We start from the raw sequence: 19,549 nt of genomic DNA, 5'->3' as shown, positions 1-19,549 counted from the left end.
AATTCGTTAAATTGAATTTAATACACAATTTTTTATAGTGATGATTAATTTTCTTCGAAAATGATCAACGGCTTCACCTTAATGGGCCTTGCCGCCTTTCTATGCATAATTGTCTCATGTAATTTTTTGACGATTCTGACTTTTTATCAATTTAAAAAAAAATCCCATAAAATCTAGTATTTTGTTCAAAAATTTATTGAAAACTAAATCAAGTCTGTTTCTCCTAATTTTACACGTTTAAACAGAAATATGGGACAATTAGGCGTAGAATGGTAGTTTAGAAAACAAAAGTGGCATATTTTGTGCTAGAGTTTTAGATGGTACAAAATCTAATAGCAAGGGTAAGAATTTTCGAAAAATGAGAATTAAAAAAAAGATTTTTGGAATACTGTTAAACTTTCTTTTTTTTAGACGCAAAAAAAATTGTCAAGATAAACGCGTTTTACGATGACATTTTCGATATTTTTTTTAGTTTTTTGCAATTCAAACATATTTTATGGAGAAAAAGAACCAAAGCAGAAAATATTTTCGAAAAGCTGTTATTTTTTTCTATTTTTTTAGACATTTTTGGGAAGCCGATTGCTGTGAAAAAAAAAAAATAAAAATATTGTTTTTTTTTTGCAAATCAAGTTTTTGTGTCAAAAAGTAAAATAAAAAATCTCCAAAGTTTTTTCTACCCTGTATCATTTTTTCAGTGTAGTCCTTAACCATACCTACAACCACTAGCGTGCCCAGGGTGGGGCAACATGGGGCAGTTGCCCCACCATCCTCGGAAATTTGTTCTAAAATTGGGCAGGGGGTGTCCATAAACGACGAAATTTTCAAAACTCTAATATTTTTGCCCCACCTTCCTTGAGGACCTGGGCACGCTAGTGCCTACAACTTTGCCGAAGACACCAAACCAAATTATATGGACAAACTAATGATGCAAAATGGCTTCTTTGGGCATAACGAAGGCACCAAAAAAGTTTCAGTCGGATTAAAAAATACAAAAAAAAAAAATGGAATGGCTGAAATCTGAGAGAACTGCTCTATTTCTTCAATGAATAATTTCAGTTGACCTTAAAATGAAAAAAAAAACTGTTTAAAAATTAGTTTGAATCGTTAATTAGGCCGTTGCAAATATTTTTCAAAGTTTATGTCGCCCCCCCCCCTTTCAAAATTGGTCTGAAAAAGCAGGGGGCAAAAAAATATTTTTCCACAAAAGTTTAAAAATTTCCATGAAAATACAGTCAACTCTCTGGCTGTCGATCTTCTCGATATCAATATTGCTCCATGTACCGATGAATTTTTCAGTCCCTTCAAACTGCATACTTCGATTGTCTTTATTCCTCGAGATTTTCTCTTGCTTGAAGGATCTCTTCCTCGGCGGTCCGTTGGATTCTATTTGCTCTAAACATCTATTCCGGTTGTCAATAATATCATTTTCTTGAAGGTTTTTGACATTTCTTTGTTTTTGTTTGCTGGACGTTGCTATGATTCTCTCCCATAGGTGGTTTGCAAGAAAAATTTTAATCGAGTCTTCATTTTGCATCGTTCTGTAAACTGATGCTTCTCTTCCTCGACGGTCCCTTGGATATTGACAACCAGAGAGTCGATTGTAGAAGTGTAATCAACTGAAAACAATCAAAAATGCATTTTTCTGCATTGATAATCATATTAGCATGTTTGGGCTTGTTTAAAAATGTTTTGAATTTTTGTGAAGTCACAATGTACAGCACCGCATTTTTTTTCGCAAAAAATATTTTTTTTTGTCAATACTTAGGCTGGTACAAATATTTTTAAAAGTTTTTGTCACCCCCCCTTCAAAATAGGCCCGAAAAATCAGGGGGCAAAAAAAAATATTTTTACAATAAACTTCAAAATTTCAATGAAAATTCAAGTGCAGCCAGCTGAAATCGAATTAAAATACATTCTCCTGCGTTTAAAATCATTTTTAGCATGTTTGGGGTTATTAAAAAATCTTAAGATTTTTTGAAAATTTTCTATGCAAAATCTTTTTTTTTCGATACAATTTTTGTTTTTGTCAGATCTTAGATTTTTTGAAAACTAATGATTGCAAAACAACTGAACTAGTGTAAAATGCATTTTAAAACACTTTTTTCATTTAAATGTGAAGACTATGGCTTGTTATTTAAATTTTCATATTTTTTTATTTTTTTGCCCCCCCCCCCTTGACCTGGGACAAAAACTTTTTTAAATATTTGCATCGGCCTTAGATATTTTGGAAACCAATGATGGCAAAACAACAGGACTAGTGTGTAATGGATTTTAAAACACCTTTTTCATTAAAATGTTGAAACCATGGCTCGTAATTTAAATTTTTATACTTTTTTATTTTTGCCCCCTTCCACACTGGACATAAACTTCAAAAATATTTGCAACGGCCTAATGATATTGCAAAAATCCCGATACTGGGAAATTGTATATTGCTCGTAAACATTTTAAACTAAAATTTGGAGCCCCAAAAAGCCCAAGAAACAATCTTGTATTTGCAGATTCAGAAAAAAATCAAACGGTAAATATAGTTCCTCTAAATAATGAAGATACTTTTCGAACGTTTCAAACAAAAAGTATGAACTGATTGGATGTAAATTCATTGAAAAAAAAAAAAAACAAATTAAATAATTTGCTTTTTAAAATTTCTGACTAACAGGATATTGTTGTTAAATAAGAAATTACTCTTACTATTACTACTATTTAAAAATTTAAATTATTGCCACTGTAAGAAATTTCAAAGGACAGTTAAAACTCTAATTTTTTATATAATTTGACTCAGTCTAAAATAATTTTGGGTACGTTATGTACTTTTCGGCAAAAAGCTTTGGCAATTTTTGAGCAAAATAAACAGTAATTAACAGTAGCACCATTTTTTTTCAACAGTTAAAGAAAAAAGTCTAATCGATTCAAAGTAAAACAAATGAAGCCATTCAAACATATATGTCAACCAGAAATAAATTTGCCCCTGAAACAATTTTTGTCACATTTTTCAATCCCCGTCAAGAGCATCACGCTCCCATCACGTGCTCGTGGTGTCTTAAATAGATTGCCCTACTGCGAAAACCTGCCTGTCTGCCGCCCTTTGATATGGCGTGGCGTGGTCCAATATCCCGACCCTCAACAACAGAACCAACCTTGATTCCCCACCAAAAAAAAATCAAGGAATGTAACGCGAATGGCGATGAACCGTGTATCACTCTCGATTTCATTCGGCATATCTTTAGAGTAGGAGGATTTCTTGTTCAAAATCATCTGCGTTGATTGCTTGATTTACATACCATTCAGAGAGTGCTAACCCTTGGCTGTTCATTGTACAGCGATGCCAAGTGGACGCGCGTCGTAGATCACCGGCAGTCGAAGCCAAAAGGTGTCGAGTGGAGGAGACGCTCGGTGATTTACGACCGCGTTGAGTTTTATGTTCAACACAGACAGACCGCGTGCGTGCGTTAATGTCCGCTTGGGATGATGTATTGTCTGGTTGTAATCGTCAGCAAGCTACACGAACCGAAAGCCATCATCAACTCCCATCTCCATTACAAGTCGTGGGTCGGCGCGAAAGTCACTCTCTGAAGTGGCCAAACATTGATTCAGCTGATTAGTTCAAGTGTTCGCGCGTAGTCAGTCTCTAATTGGGTGTAAATACCGAGCCGGTGGCACTCGTCGCTCGTTATCAGCTGGATCTGGAAGCGAATCAAAATAGTTTACCTAAACTGGTGCCACTTGGCTGGCCATCGATAATCAGCTGGGAGGGAGGGAGAGGGGAGATGTTGGCGCTAAAACAGTTCACACTAAACTCTCGTCGAGGACACGCGATCCCGACATGGTAGTGTTACGTGGGATTGTAATTAGTTTAGTATTACCATAAAAACTGTCGAAGGTTAAAGGTGAAATAGTACGTTCCCAATAATATTCACTGTTGATTACTCTCCTGAATCCTTTGCCGACCGAACAAAGTTGTTTGCTAAGCAGGCATAATGCTTCTTCTTAAAAATTTCGTCTCTCCTTCAAAGTAATTAATCAACACTCTAAGAACTTTCATCGTTTGCTGTCGCCAAGTGGAACGCAATAAATTTTCATGTAGGTGTTGTAACTCGTTTGTTTTATAAACCGTCAGCTGTGACAACGTGACAGCTTCTTCAGATAGTTTATATTTATGAATGCTACGAAATAACTTTGAAAATACTGCTTATGACGTAAAGAGTTCCTACAAGTGATCTATTTTAAAAAAAAACTTCATTACATTCACCATGATTGTACTTTTATCCTTTCCATCCACGTGGACTTCTTGTTTCTGTCAAAATGTCAAAATGCTACATCAGCGGCCGGAAACGCAACACGCATGTGCTACAAGTGCCCTTTTGAAGAGCAAACACGTGTTTCCGGATAGGTTCGTGATTGTTGCTTTTACCATCCTCCAATTTGTGTCATGAGTATGATTGCTATCTTTTTAGCTTCTTGAAATAAATCCACATTTTGTGATAAACTTGTGTTAGGTATAGGTCAGGGTCATTCTTCGCCAACTCACACAGAAGTCTCCCTGACCCTTCTCGAATTTCCGTGAAATTTTGCTCTAAGGGCTAATTTTGGTCCTTGATCGCGAATTCGAGGTCCATTTTTCGGTATTTCGTGACGATAGGGCAGTACGACCCCTTTAATTTTTCTGATTTTTTACACGTTTCTTAGTGATTTGTAGCTCGAAACCGTAAAGAAGAAAAATTGTGGGACATTTCATTTAATGGGAAATTAAATTTGCATTTGCAATCTGAAATTACTGGGTCATTTTTTTATTAAGAGCAAAAAATTTCATTTCAAGATTACGTGTGTCTTGTAACCTAAATACAAGTTTAAGCAAATTGAAGCAAACGTAGGCTAAGAATTATTCAATTTGTGCCAAAATGTGTGTGTGTGCAACCAACCAAACGGGACCACAATTATTCAATTTATGCCAAAAAGTTAAAATTTAGAAATAGATATGTCCCGTATTTCAAAATAAAGTTTAACACAGCTAGACAGTCCACTTTTCCCGAAATTTGAATATTTGAAGGTTTTTATGGGACTTCTAATAAACGAATCATGCGCTAAAATATTAATTTGTTTTTTTTTCGAGTTCTGATTGCCTATTAAATTAGAGAAGTTAATAATCTAAAATAAAGGATAAGTCAATTAAAAAAAATATTTCGATATTCGATTATCCGAAGTGTTTTTTTTTTAAGCCTTCGGATAATCAAGTGAGGACTGTATATTGTTTGAATATTTTTCGTAAAAATGTATTCAAATTGCAGTACCAAAAAACAAGTATTGACGGCCGTAATCATTTACATGTCAGACTCGACTGTTCGACGTTTCGATTACCCGAAGATTCGTTTACAGTACAGACTCGATTGTAAAAAACTTCATTATCCCGGTACGAGAATCGAACTCACGATCTCTGGATTGGAAACCCAGCTCCCGCTAGTCGAAACCCATCCCCTACCGGTCAGTACTCCCAGTGAGCATATTTGCTCCTTTAAGGGATCTGACTTTGCCGAGCCAGACAGGAATCGAACCCATCACCTTCCGCTTACAAGGCGAAACCCGTAACCGGGTCCGATTATCCGAAGGCCTTGGCAAAATTTCACTTCGGATAATCGATTCACAAAAAAACTGTTGTCTTATTTTTGATTGTCGAGAGTAGTTCAGGGGTCAGACTTGAGACCCCTGAACTACTCTAAAGTGATAAAGAATTTTTTGATCCAAGATGGCGCCCAAAATGGCGGTGATGGAATATTAAAAAAAAATGCATTTTTGTAGTACGATCATCCCACATATTCGGATCAGTTTACAGATCGGCCAATGTTCAACAAATCATAGAAAATCGATAATTGAACATAATGTTTTTTCTTTTACCTTCATGTGAAAGCTTTTCTTGCGATCTTTCGATTGATGTATAGACCGGCTGTTAATTTTTACGTTTTATATCGAGTTTTTAAAGAAAAACATCGACCCTTGAAATCCTAGGGTTAGATTAGATTAGATTAGATTAGATTAAAAACATCGACCCTTGAAATCCACAAATTCGGAAAAATAATACAAGTGTAAACAAACTTTTTTTTTTCTCTCCAGGAGTTTATAAAATAATGACTTCACACTCTGAAACCAATAAAACTCATGTTTAGTAATGTTTTATGAATGGCCTGATTTTTTGTATGTCAAAATATCAGTTAAATTCTGGTGTTCCACAATTCGAGCCAAACATTTCATTAGGGCACAAAACCAAAACGTAAACAATCGGTATTGTTCCTCTATTCCATTCATTAGTACACTCTCTACATGCCCTCCAATATTCAGATTGATAGCAAACAATTTCCTATTGAAAAAATCAAAAACTCAAAAGGGCACGTAACAATGTTCACTCCAAACCAGAAAAAAAGTTCAATTGTGCCCTTTTCTATTCCGTTAGTTTTTCGTAGTTTAGGAACTTTCTATGTTATAAAGTGAACTTTTCATACATTCTTAACACTAATTCACTTCAATACAAAGTTTGATTTACGTTTCACCAAGGATTTCTGCAGAAAAAAAACTTTGTCGAAATACAGTATTTGTTACGGTCCCGCAGCTGCTGTTCAGTACACTTTTAAAGAATTTTTAAGTTTCACATACCTTATCTGCACCATTCGATCACAAAACTTCACCAATTAGCAAAATTTCCGCTGGATTCCTCAATATTTCTAACTAAACAAAAGGGCCCATAACCATCATTCAAAACAACAATCGGGTGACAGCGCTTTAGTGCCCTTTTAGTTCTCTTCAGAATTGCATTCAGAAAGGGCCCATTATGAACAACAGTTGGAAAGTTAAAAGGGCCCAATAACGAGATTTTTTTAAATTACGAGTTTTATTGCGAAAATCAACATAAATTAAGAAGCATTCAAGCAGAGTTGAGGATTATGATGTGTTTTATCGTATCATTTGTAAAAATACCATCAGTCAAGCTTCTTTTTTAAATAGGAATTGAAACAAGTTGTCCACTTTTTGCAAGCGATTTTCTCGAATCGCGGTTTTTGGTTATGTGCCCTAATGAAATGTTTGGCTCGAATTGTGGGAGGCACAACAACATCCAACAATCATGGAACAGGCAATTTGGAGGCAGTGTTTTGCTGCTCTGGATAAAATAGTCTTGAAATGCAGTTTTTTGTTCAAAAAGTACCGTCAACTAGGGCGAATTGGAACACATGGGGGGAATTGGGACAGCAGTTTTAACCATGTTAGAGCAAAAAAAAATTTATTTTTCTGATTGGTTTCGGATAGAACAGATTCAGACCAACAAAATGTACATCCATTTCCAAGTTAAATAAAAAGCCAATTCGCCCCAGATGACGGTACTACTTTTACTAGTGAAATAGCAAGAGAATGTCCAAATAAAGGTCCTAAAATAGCAGGGTCGACAGAAAAGTTGCATTTTTCATCCTATTGACAAATTACCACAAAAGTGTTCCGAATTTGTGGGTGTTCCGAATATGTGTGGGATGACTGTTTAGAATTTAGTTTAACTAAAATGGGGTCGCAGAACTCGAATTTAATGTTAAAAGTAAGAAAAAAAAACAAAAAAAAATAATTTTCGTGATTCGGTTATCCGAAGTCCCATACAAACCTTTGGTTAAATGAACTTCGGATAGTTGAAAGTTCGGATAATCGATGATTCGTTTAACCGATACTTCGGATAATCGAGTCTGGACTGTATCTAAAGGTTTTCAAAGAATTTCGGATAATCGAATCATTGACAAAACAAATCTTATTTTTATTTTTTTTTTCATTTTTACATCAGTTTTGAGTCCTGCGACCCCAAATCAAATTCAAATTTGAGTGGTTGACTGCATAGCATACTCTCAATGTTTCATCACTACCATTTTGGCCACCAAGTTAAATTTAAAATTTCCACACTTTTAAGCCTTTTTGAGGTCGTGTATGATCTCAATGACCCAAAACAAGACATAAAACAAAGATTTTTAGTGATTTATATAAAATTCAGTTTTTATAAAAATAACAAACATCAATTTCAATCTATACCGGTAAAATGACTTCCCCCAAACCCCAAAACAGAAACACCAATTCGTCCCACATTTCCACCCAGAGGTCACCCGGAGGTGAAATCTTCACATTTTCTCCCCAAATGGTGGCACGTGTCAGCCCGGGATGCCGCTAACCGGCGCGCGGGGGTCGTTTCCCCCTCCTGGCAGATAATAAATTTGCCCCTCTCCGAAAGATTGCTTCCTGATTAGAAAATGTGACCGCTTGGTAAATTGCTCAAGAGAAAAGAAAAAGCAGTAAGAAAACGGAAAGTGAACATCAAAAAGAGAGCGCGGAAACGCTGAACTTGACCTTCAATTTCAAGAGCAGGCCTGCTCAAATTACACACACTCTTGGAAAAAAAAATGCGAGAGGAATTAGGCTAAATTGAGCGCGCGATGGAGTGGCACGGTCGAATGCCGTTTTGAGCGAATGTTTTTCGCTCTCTCAAGATTTGGTGAAAGGGAAAGCCATGTGGTGAACAAAATGCAGCGTGGGTTGTCAAACTGATAGAAGCCTAAATTATCAATTTAAAAAATATTTAGGTTGATCAACCAGGCGCCACCACTATCAATTTGTTTTGCTCTCGGCCGATTGATTATATTGGTTCAATCTACAACCCCGAAAGTATCGAACAAGTTAATTGGTCCAATTCAAAAACACGCAGAAATAAGGCCAACGAAGCTTGATCATTTCTTTTCTCGGTTATGGCCATAGCAAAGTCGATTATGAATAATTTATTTCCACGCGCCAGAAGACTTTTGCCAGATTGGTTTACTCTTTTCTGGCGCCGGAGGACAAGCTTATACGGTTACGAGGACCACTTTTGGGTAGGAAAACGAAAAAAAGTGTCACACATAAATTGGATTTTCTGCTATTTTTGGACTGCAATTCGGTGCACCCCTATAGAGGTGTTATATAACGCTCCAAAAGCTGTTGCCATTTGTTTACGAGTAAATAAATCTAATTTTATTGGAAATACACTCGTAGGGTGAATAAGGTAAAGTAATCTCTAGATGACCGAAATATGTCAATGTTTTAATAAGTTTGTTTCCATTGTTTTATTCTTTTTCGTTCTTTCTCTTACATCTGCTTATCCTGTCCTTTGTCCTTAAGCTTACCCGATCACTCCACGTACCTTCACTCAAATCCTACTTTTCATTTCTCTTCTCTTCTAGATTCAATGACGCCTGGTCCCTGTACATCTGGTGGTGGGTTACCCTAATCAGGTTTTTATAAATTTCTTCCCTTCCTTCCTGCTCTTTCTACACACTTCCACTCTGAAGCACGAATTGAGTTTTTTTTTTTCACTCTATTTTGAACTCTTTTTGCCTTTTTTTCACGCTAATTGATTCGATTAACATGTTGCCAGTATTACTTACCCACATACTCTTTTAACGCGTTGAAATCGTTTTTTTTTTTGTATTGTTTTATGTGAGCGAGAAGCTAGCTTTGAAAGTCACCTCCAAACTTGGGTTAAGCCATTAAAATGCGACCAAAATAATGACAACTCCCACGCTCTTATGATCGCTTTTTAAGTACGAATGCTTTTGTTCTTTACTTTACACTTTTGTTTGACTTTCAATCGTTCTGTTTCTAGATTTATTTGATTTTTTAAGGTTTGCTTGAGGTTTGTAACACGACTGCTAAAAATAATTTCAATCAGTTGACAAAAAAGGAAACTGAACAATCGCTAAACTGTGAGATTAATTCAAACAAACTTTCATAGTTTGCATAAAACCAACTTTTCCCTGATGAGAACTGAGTTTTGACTCATAAATTTGGTAAAAAAAATCAGTTTCTTTTCAATATCAAAGAAGAATTGTACAGTTTCGTGAAATACTAAGGGATAAAATCGGAAACAGGCTGATGCTCTATCCACAAAACTGGTCCTGTAATACATTTAACAAAAAATGACTTTCTGCCGACATTCAAGTGGTGGTTTCGGTGGGCTAACTGCGCCAATATCGCAATTTGAAAGTTGAAACTAGCAAATGCCAAGGCTCTACACTTAAGCAGCCGTGTGACATGAAGGCACACGCTCTTTCTCTTTTTTTCTCTCTCTTCCTTGCTTGTGCGGTGCTTCATGATGACAGCAATCATTTGAATGCAGTCATGGAAGGTTTTGGAAAAATTGGTAGAATTCAAATGACGACGAGGTAAAGCCCTGGCGAAAAAAAACATAAAAAACAGCTTTAATATGTGGCTTGCTGGCATCACTTTGGTAATCACTGCTCTAAAACTTATCCAACATGAATAGTTTAAAAAATATTCTGTTGTGTCAAAAAGGGGGAAGAATATTGTTTTAATCAACCGGCAAAAATTGATATTTTTGGTGCATATCAATATTTTTTAATTTGAGTGAAATCCAGAGAATCTTCCATTTTTCTTGATATTTAGGGACAGAGCCCGTTTTTGTCAAGTTTTTTTTTTTTTTTTAAGAGTCTTGAGCAACACGAGAAAAGGGCGGATAAGCATTTTGACAGCTGGAACTAGTTTTAAGACAGATAACTTCTTCACAAAACTTGAAGTGTTAAACCGTCGGTTAAACAATACTTTTTCTTCTCGGCTACCTTCTAGCGCTGCAGGTTTCGTTAAATAGCTACCTGTTGGCCCGTAATTTGCGAAATAGTTCTAGCTGTCTAAAAGCTTATGCGCCCTTTTTAAAGATTGCTCCAGAAGCGAGGTTTGAAAATAAAAATTAAGATAAAACAGAGAGGATTAAAAGAGCGAAAACGATTTTTTTTTCAATAATTCGTCTTTTTTTCACGTTGAATTTTGTCCTCCATGACCCAAAAAAATCGTATTAAAATCACATATCCTGACAAATTTCGTTTGTTTCTTTTTCTTTACCATTTCCAGAAACTGTCTAGTTTCCATGAGCACTCAGGGCGATCCGTCGACATCCGGTGGAGGACCTGACAGACCGTGTGGGATAACCTCGCTGCTTCCGGTAAGTGTTTTCAGTCATCAAACGAGCAAGATCTTCCAGCTAATCGTCTCTCTCCCTCCTTCCTAGGTGGGCATGTCTTGCCGTGGCCGCGCCGAAGCCTTCGCTCGCAGCCTCCAGTCTCGCCTTCGGACACTTGGCGCCCAGGTGAGCTAGTCCCGCCACGTGGTCACTAACCGCCCGGTTTCCACTAACACCCCCCCTGGTAGTGATTTCTAGATTCCATCAACCATCAACTACTACCGCTACCATCACTACTAGTCTCTCGGTCATTCAGATCTGGCAGATCTGGCAGGCAGGCAGACCTCTCCGTTCACGCAGTTTGGCCGAATTGATGTTACTTCTTTACCCGTTTCTTTCTCTTTCTTTTTGCTCCGGTGCGCATGTTCTCCCTGCTTTCCATGTTCTGCCACCACGTGTCTACACAATTAATCGGAACCCATCATCGACACCCAAATTCGACCCACCACTGTTGTTCGGTAGGCGAACCACTAATCGCCAACCCCCAAAAGTATAACCAAGCAAAAATCGTTCATCCACCAGTAGCTTAGAGCAGTCACCAGCCTCTAGTCTCGATTAATTAGGGTTAAATACTCGTTACAGGGCAATGCAGACGATGAAGTGCCGATCACCGGCGGTGGCAACGGCGCCAGCAGTACCGGCGTCTACAACGCCGAAAACACATGGCTTTCACAGGAGGAGACTGCGGCGGTAACGAGCTCACAGCCATCCCGACTGGTGGTGACCAACGATTCGGCCGATTCCTGCTTTGACTTTGACATGGAGATCGAGAGTCCGGGTTCACCGGTTGAAGAGTGCGAGTACCTCCCGTTGATTGAAACGGCCACGGCCACACCGGCAGAGATTGCCCCGGAATCGGGCTACGTGTGCGCCTCACCCTGTTCCACACCGCAGGTCAGCCAGGAAGAGCACAGTCCATCGAGTACGGGTTCATCGTCCGACTGCCAGTTTTACGACCCCGAGAGTTCGGACGCCGAGCAGCGTTGTGACTACTACGACTGTACTACCTCGGATCCGTCATCGGGTTCCATTTCGGCGACATCCCGACCGACCACGTCCCGAACACAACAACACACAACTACCTCAATGGAATCCACCCCAACGACGACGACGGAACCAACGGTGGTAGCGACGGCAGCGTCGGCGGCAGGCGCGTCATCTCCCACGTCTCGAAGGAAGAAACACCAAAACGGTCACCTTCCCAGCGGACTCGGCACAGCGACGGCAGATTCGGACAGCTGCTCGGAATCGTTACCACCGTCGCAGTCCACCGAGTCCCACGACTCGACCTTCACCGGACTGAGTTCGAACAACTCGAACAGCACACTGCAGGACGTCACGATGGAAGACGTGCCCCCGAGCAGCAGCAGCGTTGACGAAACGGACGACGGGAAAGTATTAGCGAACGGGCACGCCGTAATGCCAAAGGGGACAATAATGCAGGAGGAATCGACGGTGGCCAAGTTTGAGCTCAACCAGACGTACAACATTGACGTGTTGAAGTTCATCAACGGCGATGCCGAGGAAGAACCGGACGAGGAGGATCCCAACAGTCCAAAGGTCGAAATGGCCGAAGTTGAGAAGATGTTGCAGAACTGCAGCAGCGAACCCGAAGAGCAGCCAGCGGCAAGCGAACACAAGCGCGAAGGACTCTCGTCTGGCGATGAGGACGAAGATTTTTGTCGACCCCAGCGAATCCGACGATGTTCGTCGCTGAAAACGGGCAAAACCCCGCCGGGAACTCCGGGACGGAAAAAGATTGTACGATTTGCCGACGTGCTCGGGTTGGATCTGGCCGACGTGAAGACGTTCGTCGATGAAGTCCCGAAGGTGCCCAAGCAGGCGTACGAAGATCTGGAAATCAACATGGAACCCGTGCAGACGCAAATCTGTCTCGGTCCGCGGGCCGATCGGGTGCTGGTTCCGCTGTTCCAGCAACCGGGTGCCCTGCCGTGCTTCCTCGACAGAGTGCGCGAAAAGCAGGTCAACCTGGAGAACGCCGCCGTGACCGACCCAATCAACCTGACCATAACCGGAACGGTGCGCGTGCGGAACCTCGACTTCCACAAGTCGGTGTACGTGCGCTACACGACCGACAACTGGCGCAGCTTCTCGGACCTGCAGGCCTCGTACGTGGACAACTCGTGCGACGGCTTCTCCGACAAGTTTACCTTCACTGTAAGTTTTTGGTTCTTCAGAGCAATTATATATTTTTTGTAATTTTTTTTTATTTCGATGAAACTTTGCTTTATTCATTTTCCTGGCACCTTTTGCATCATTAGTTCGTCCATATAAGTTTTCATAGAGTTTTGGCAGCTGTCGATACAGAAAATTCTATTTTGAGAACTGATTTTCTGATCGATTTTATGTCTTCTGCAAAGTTTTAGGTATTGCTCATTTTTTTTAAGAGTATAATAATAGCTAATTACAGTCTTAAAAAAATATAAGTTTCAGATGACAAAAATTGCACCTTTTGATTTGTGGCACAAGTTCCATAAAAAACATGATTTTCAAAAACTGGGGGAAAAAAGTTTATTTTTTAGATGAAAAATCAATTTTCCAATCGAAAACTCAACTCAAAAATTTCGAAATCGTGAACCATTTTTTAGTTATAGCCAATAAAAAATATTTTTCTGAAGGTGAAACAGGAAGTTTATCTAGACTTGAGATTTCGGAAGAACCTTTATGAAATAAGTGTAATTTACCAATGATATTTGTGATGGAGACAAAAGGTAGGACGAACGCAAGCTATAAGTCGAGTTTAAAAAAGGATTTTAGTAAGCAAGGAGTTTGTTAGGAGTGAGTGTCCAAAAACTGACATTTTACGTTATTTAAATAATTCAGTTCCTACCAAACTCCCTGTTCATTAGGGTGACAATAAAAAAATCGACATTAGAGATACCCTCTGACTCGATTCCTAATGCAAAAATAAGTATCTGTGCCAATTTGTAGCCAAATCGGTTAAGAGGCAGTATTTGTAAATATTGCTCGGTTTGTTCTAGAGGTCGTATCGAGGCGCTCCGATTTGGATGAAACTTTCAGCGTTTGTTTGTCTATACATGAGATGAACTCATGCCAAATATGAGCCCTCTACGACAAAGGGAAGTGGGGTAAAACGGGCTTTGAAGTTTCAGGTCCAAAAAACCAAAAAAATCTTAAAATTGCTCGCATTTCCGTAAAACTTTATCAATTCCAACTCTCTTAGATGCATTCGAAAGGTCTTTTGAAGCACTTTAAAATGTGCCATAGACATCCAGGATTGGTTCGACTTTTTTTTCTTAGCTTTTGCAAATTACTGTCAAAAATGGATTTTTTTAAAACCTTTATATCTTTTTCCAACAGCCTCCAACACCCATACTTCCATAGGTCAAAAGATAGGTAATTACATGGACTTAGAGGGTGACGATTCTCGAGATTTTCAATTTCCCGGGAATCGAGAGTTGAATTTGGTCATTTCCCGGGAATTCCCGGGACCGGGAGTGTTTTTTACTATACCAATAGTGGCAATAATTTAAAAGGAAAAGCAATAAATTTGTTTTTTTAATGAAATTACTTACAATGTTTTCATACTTATTCTATGAAACGTTATTTTAAGTATCCTTATTATTTGGAGACCGAGCCACGTAGCCCAGTGGTAACGCTTCCGCCTCGTAAGCGGTAGATCGGGGTTCAAATCCCGGCTCGGACCAACACAACTGGTGATCTTTTCCCTTCTGGAATCGATTGCTTAGTAAAGGGAAGGTAGTGTGTCGTCACAAACTGGACCTTATCACGACACCTTAGGGAGGCGACCTATGGAATGTTAACATTAACCTTAACATGTTAACATTAAGTTGAGAATGAAACTGCCACTGAATCCGCTTTGTAAATGCCGGCCCCGATACTCTTCAAGGGTGTTCCCCTCAGGAACTGGGAAAGATTTACTTTACTTTACTTATTATTTGGAGGAACTATATGTACCTTTTGATTTTTTTTTCTGAATCTGCAAATACAAGATCGTTTCTTGAGCTTTTTGGGACTCAAAATTTTAGTTGAACATGTTTACAAATAATATATAATTTTCCTGTATCGAGATTTTTGCAATATGATAAATAACGACTTAAACAACTTTTTTTTTCCTTTTTAATGTCAATTATAAATATTCATTGATGAAAAATTTACAGTTATCCGGAAAACCCGAATGATCACAAATTGTGGACATTAACTTTACAAAGATCGCCAGGGTTTTTTCCCCGAAAATATAATCCTAGAGTTTTTTTTTGAAAAGGAAGACAAAAGCTTAAAGGACCCTTTAAAAAAATCTCTAGAATTTCAAATTGTGGTTGACGTGAAACACAATATGACTTATTAACACCAAAAATGAAAATTACCTTTAAACATCCAAATTAACTTAGGGTCTAAAAAAACAGACTATGAGGATTGCTATGCTCGAGAAAAAGCTTTCTCCTTTAAAAAAAAAATAAAATAAAAAAAATATTTCAAAGAAATTAGATTTTATATCTGGGAAGAAACAGCTAAGATTACTTTAAGGTAAATTTGTGGACCACATTTTTTGGCTTCTTTCAGTTATAATTATTGGAATTTAAAATTTACACTTTCTGAATAAGAAGATTAGAGAAGAACTTGAACATCGAACATTTCACATACAATGTTCGAAACAATTTAGAATTCTTTAAATAATTTTCTGATTAGTTTATATAATTTTGCTTTGATATTTAAATGTTCAAAATTTCCCGGGAGTCTCGACCGAATTTCCCGGGAATCGAGAGGTCCAAAAATGGTCGATTTCCCGGGATTTTTTTCCCGGGAATTCCCGCTCGTCACCCTCTACATGGACTATAAGCCTACGGTGTTAAATTTTTGGCCAATCGCAGTTTTTCTCATAGTTTTTCGATTTTTCTAGAACAAACATTTTACAACGTTAGTTTTTGCCCTGTAGGCCGCCATAGCGGCACTTTTTGGTCTTCGTGAAATTTTCCGATCTTTTTGAAAAAAATATTATGAAAATTTTTAAATCAAGACTAGCATTTTAAAAGGGCCAAACATTGAATATTACGCCCATTTAAAATGCTAGTCTTGATTTTAAAATTTTCAAAATATTTTTTTCGAAGAGATCGGAAAATTTCACGATTGTTTCATGTATTAACATTGAAAATCGGACCATTAGTTGTTGAGATATCGTCATTAGAAAATGGTGGGCTGTTTGGGTGAGACTTAGCAAACTTCAATTTTCGTGTTTCTTTTTCTTTAAGCCGCTGTATCTCAGCAACCAGAGGTCCAATCTTCAATGTCTCTTAGACAATTTTATAGCAAATTTTCTGAACTTTTCAAAAAAAAATATTTTTAGAAATGGTCACTCATGGTCACTATTTTTAAAAATTGAAAAACTGCAAATATTTCGCTAAAATCAAACTTTCGGTGGCTATATCTAGAAAACGGAGCCCTTTATCAAAAAATATGTAAAGTACTTTTCGATTGCAAATTCAATTTTGCATTAAAAAATAACTTTGTCGAAGACACCAAATTGATCAAAAAATTCACTCAAAAGTTACAGCTGTTTGAATATTTACATACCATTTTTGTATGGACAGCTGCCAAAATTGTATGGAGACTTGTATGGGTGAACCAATGACACAAAATAGCATATTTGGGTATAGGGAAGGCCCCCACAAAGTTTGAGCCAAATCAAAAAATACAAATAAAATCCATTTCCGGTTTTGGTAGAGAATTGCTCAGTTGCCTAAACAGAAAAAGTACATACAGGTGGTCCTACCAACGCAAAGTTTCATCCACATAAAAATACAGAAAATAATCATTTAAATTCCGGAATTTTAAGGAGGCATTAGACTATAACAAACAAACAAACAAACTCGCACTTTTTAACAAATTGCCTGCTTTGTTTATTTCCACACAGAAAAAAATCAATTCCCGTAATCGTGAATTAAGTTCACGAATGTGAGATCCACGAAGGAATTTATTCATGAGTATGGTGCATTTGCACCATAAACGTAAATATGTTCCTTCGTGGTTCTCATAATCGTGAACTGACTTCACGGTTTCGAGAATTGATTTTTTTCTGTGCATGCATTTGTTTGCGGAAATGTCAGCCACCATACATTTTGCAAAAAAGGTAAATTAAACTAAAGAAGGTTTGCCAAGCACGAAAAAGTGCGAATTTGTTTGTCATAGTCTAATACCTTCTTTAGTTTAATTTACTTTTTTTTTGCTTTTTTAATTGTTTTTGAATATTCCTGACTCAAGGCGGTTTTAAATCACCCAAAAAGCAAACATTGAAAAAAAAAATCTCAAGAATTTTTGGAGATTAAAACCAATCGGTCCCTTCCCACAGATCTTCGGCACGTCGGTGCAGCTCGGCCAGCGGATCGAGCTGGCGGCGCGGTTCCACTGTCGCGGCCAGCAGTTCTGGGACAACAACTACGACACCAACTACGTATTTCAGTGCTTGCCAATTTCCCAACCGAACAACGTGGCCCAACTGGCGGTCAAGCCGGCGAACCTCACCGATTCCCTGCTCAGTCCGGACGAAAGCTGGTGCAAGAGTTTCTACTAGGTGTCCAGGTACCATCCTCTCCCCCCGCCTAGCGTAATTTTACCACACACAGAGAGAAAAAAAATAGCATGCGGAAGTAGCTTCACTTTCCACAACACCCCAACCCAAAAAAAAAAACCGGAAGTGAAGTCCAAAATTTTAGCGTGTAGTATTATTGTTAAATCCTGTTTCCTTCCTCAAAATCCTTCCTTATTTATTAGAAACCAAAAAAATATTGTGCAAACATTTTAACAATTCCCAATTTGACCCACCCCCTGTTTACTAAATTTTTATGTTTTTTTTGTTAGAAATTGTGAACGACATTCATTTTACTGTACTGCGACGAGAGTCTTGTTGAGGTCGAAGAAGAAGACCGTTGGTCCTGTGGTAGGAATGTAGGAAAGTCAAACTTTGCAGGCAAATTAGGAAGAAAGTAAAAAAACAGTTAGAAATTGTTGGACAACAACTAATTAGAAACGATAGCAAGAGGGCAAACGGGCAGAGAGATCTGACGAACGAAATTCTAGGCTGGCTCTCGACTTTTAAAAAGAAATTATCTAGTACTATGAAAAGAATTGTAATAAAGTATAGGGCACGTATTGATTAACCACAAAGATAATCATGACTTTGTATTGCTAGAGAAGATTGGCGCAAGCTGAAAAAAATCGTAGAAATGGAAATGCAATTGTAAAGAAGAAACTGCAAGCAAATCGTAGGTGTGTAACTAATATCACTCGTCAAGACACACACACACAGATAACACAAACACATTAGTGAATTGAAATTGAATGCGGGGAGACACGCGGGAGGTGAACAAACGGAAATAGAACGACTGTTAAGTTTCAATCAAGAGAGAAGATTTAACGGCGGAACCGCAAAGCGGACTCTCGCCACCAAGGCACGTAAAGAACAAACAATACCTCCATCTTTATTTTTTCTGATTTTTTAAAACGCAATAAAAAAGCAGAAAAGAGTTGCAGAGATGAACACACTTACACAAATACAAATAATTAAAAGAAACGCTCTCCTGGTGCCTGCACATACACACACACACACAGGAAGGAGAAAACGGATAAAAAATAATATAAAAAAACGAATGGAAAGCAAAACAAAACAATAGCTACTGTTGAAGGAGAAACAAACAACCCGGTGTCTTATGAAAGCGTTAAAACATGAAATAATTATATTTGATTTAAGGAGCATAAACCCATGTATGATGAAAAAGTTTATCCAAAGATTAGAGAATAAAGAATGTTTAAACTATAACTATCTTTTTTTTGTAAAATATTTGATGACTGCCTACAAAAACACACGTCCTGATTATTTTTAACGTTTACTTGCCGATCCTCTGGAAACTATTCCTCAGACATCTATTTTCCAAGATGATTAAAAAAAAGTTATTTAAAATAAGGAGGTATTATATGACTATAACAAACAAACTCGCACTTTTCTATAGCTAACCTACTTTGTTTGTATGTCTGCATTTGTTTGCAGAAACGTCAGCCTGCATGCACTCTGCTTTGTTTGCAAGTTTGGCAAACTGTCAAAAACAAAAAGTGCGAATTTTTTGTGTCCGTCATAGCTTAATACCTCCTTAAGTCTATCAAACTTTGTTTCGATGTATCGATTTTTTAAATATTTAAATTTCAAAAACTTTTTTGAGTTTGTAGAAAAAAAACTGTTGTTAGAAATACCAGGAAAATTTGACTTTGATTGATTTGAGATTTTTCCGCAAAATGAAGATAACAAATCCGTAGTAACATTTCAATAGGGCGAATCTGCATTTGTAAACAAGCAGTCTATCCCTTTCGATCAAGTGACAGTTCACGTCTAGTAAGAGGGGAATAGACTGAATTTCAAAAACTTTAAAAAAATTAAAAAAATTAAAAAATTCAAACACTTCAAAAATTTAAAAAAAATAAAAATTTCACCTTTGGCAACAGTACCTACTTCTAGACAAGAGAGTTTTCCCTTCTTTTCAA

General features: G+C 37.8%; 1 protein-coding gene across 15 annotated transcripts in view; it reads left to right on the top strand.

Annotated features, from left to right (window-relative positions):
• LOC6031027 (glycogen-binding subunit 76A) overlaps positions 1–18,833 on the top strand; it is a 43,807-nt gene extending 24,974 nt beyond the window's left edge. For 11 of the 15 annotated variants that reach the window (XM_038265315.1, XM_038265308.1, XM_038265305.1 and 8 more), the window contains 5 exons: positions 9,225–9,275; positions 10,909–10,999; positions 11,066–11,143; positions 11,600–13,195; positions 17,367–18,833. In XM_038265315.1, the coding sequence (XP_038121243.1) occupies positions 9,225–9,275; positions 10,909–10,999; positions 11,066–11,143; positions 11,600–13,195; positions 17,367–17,588 (2,038 nt within the window). In that variant the 3' untranslated portion in view covers positions 17,589–18,833. Of the gene's footprint in view, positions 1–9,224; positions 9,276–10,908; positions 11,000–11,065; positions 11,144–11,382; positions 11,508–11,580; positions 13,196–17,366 lie in introns of those variants that run through there. The other 4 variants (XM_038265316.1, XM_038265317.1, XM_038265318.1 and 1 more) reach the window with 3 other exon arrangements.
• The last annotated feature ends 716 nt before the right edge of the window (positions 18,834–19,549 follow it).

The sequence above is a fragment of the Culex quinquefasciatus genome, chromosome 3, assembly GCF_015732765.1.
Source record: "Culex quinquefasciatus strain JHB chromosome 3, VPISU_Cqui_1.0_pri_paternal, whole genome shotgun sequence".
Classification (NCBI taxonomy): domain Eukaryota; kingdom Metazoa; phylum Arthropoda; class Insecta; order Diptera; family Culicidae; genus Culex; species Culex quinquefasciatus.
Note: the sequence above shows the minus strand (reverse complement) of the source record. Positions and strands in the feature narration are given on the sequence as shown.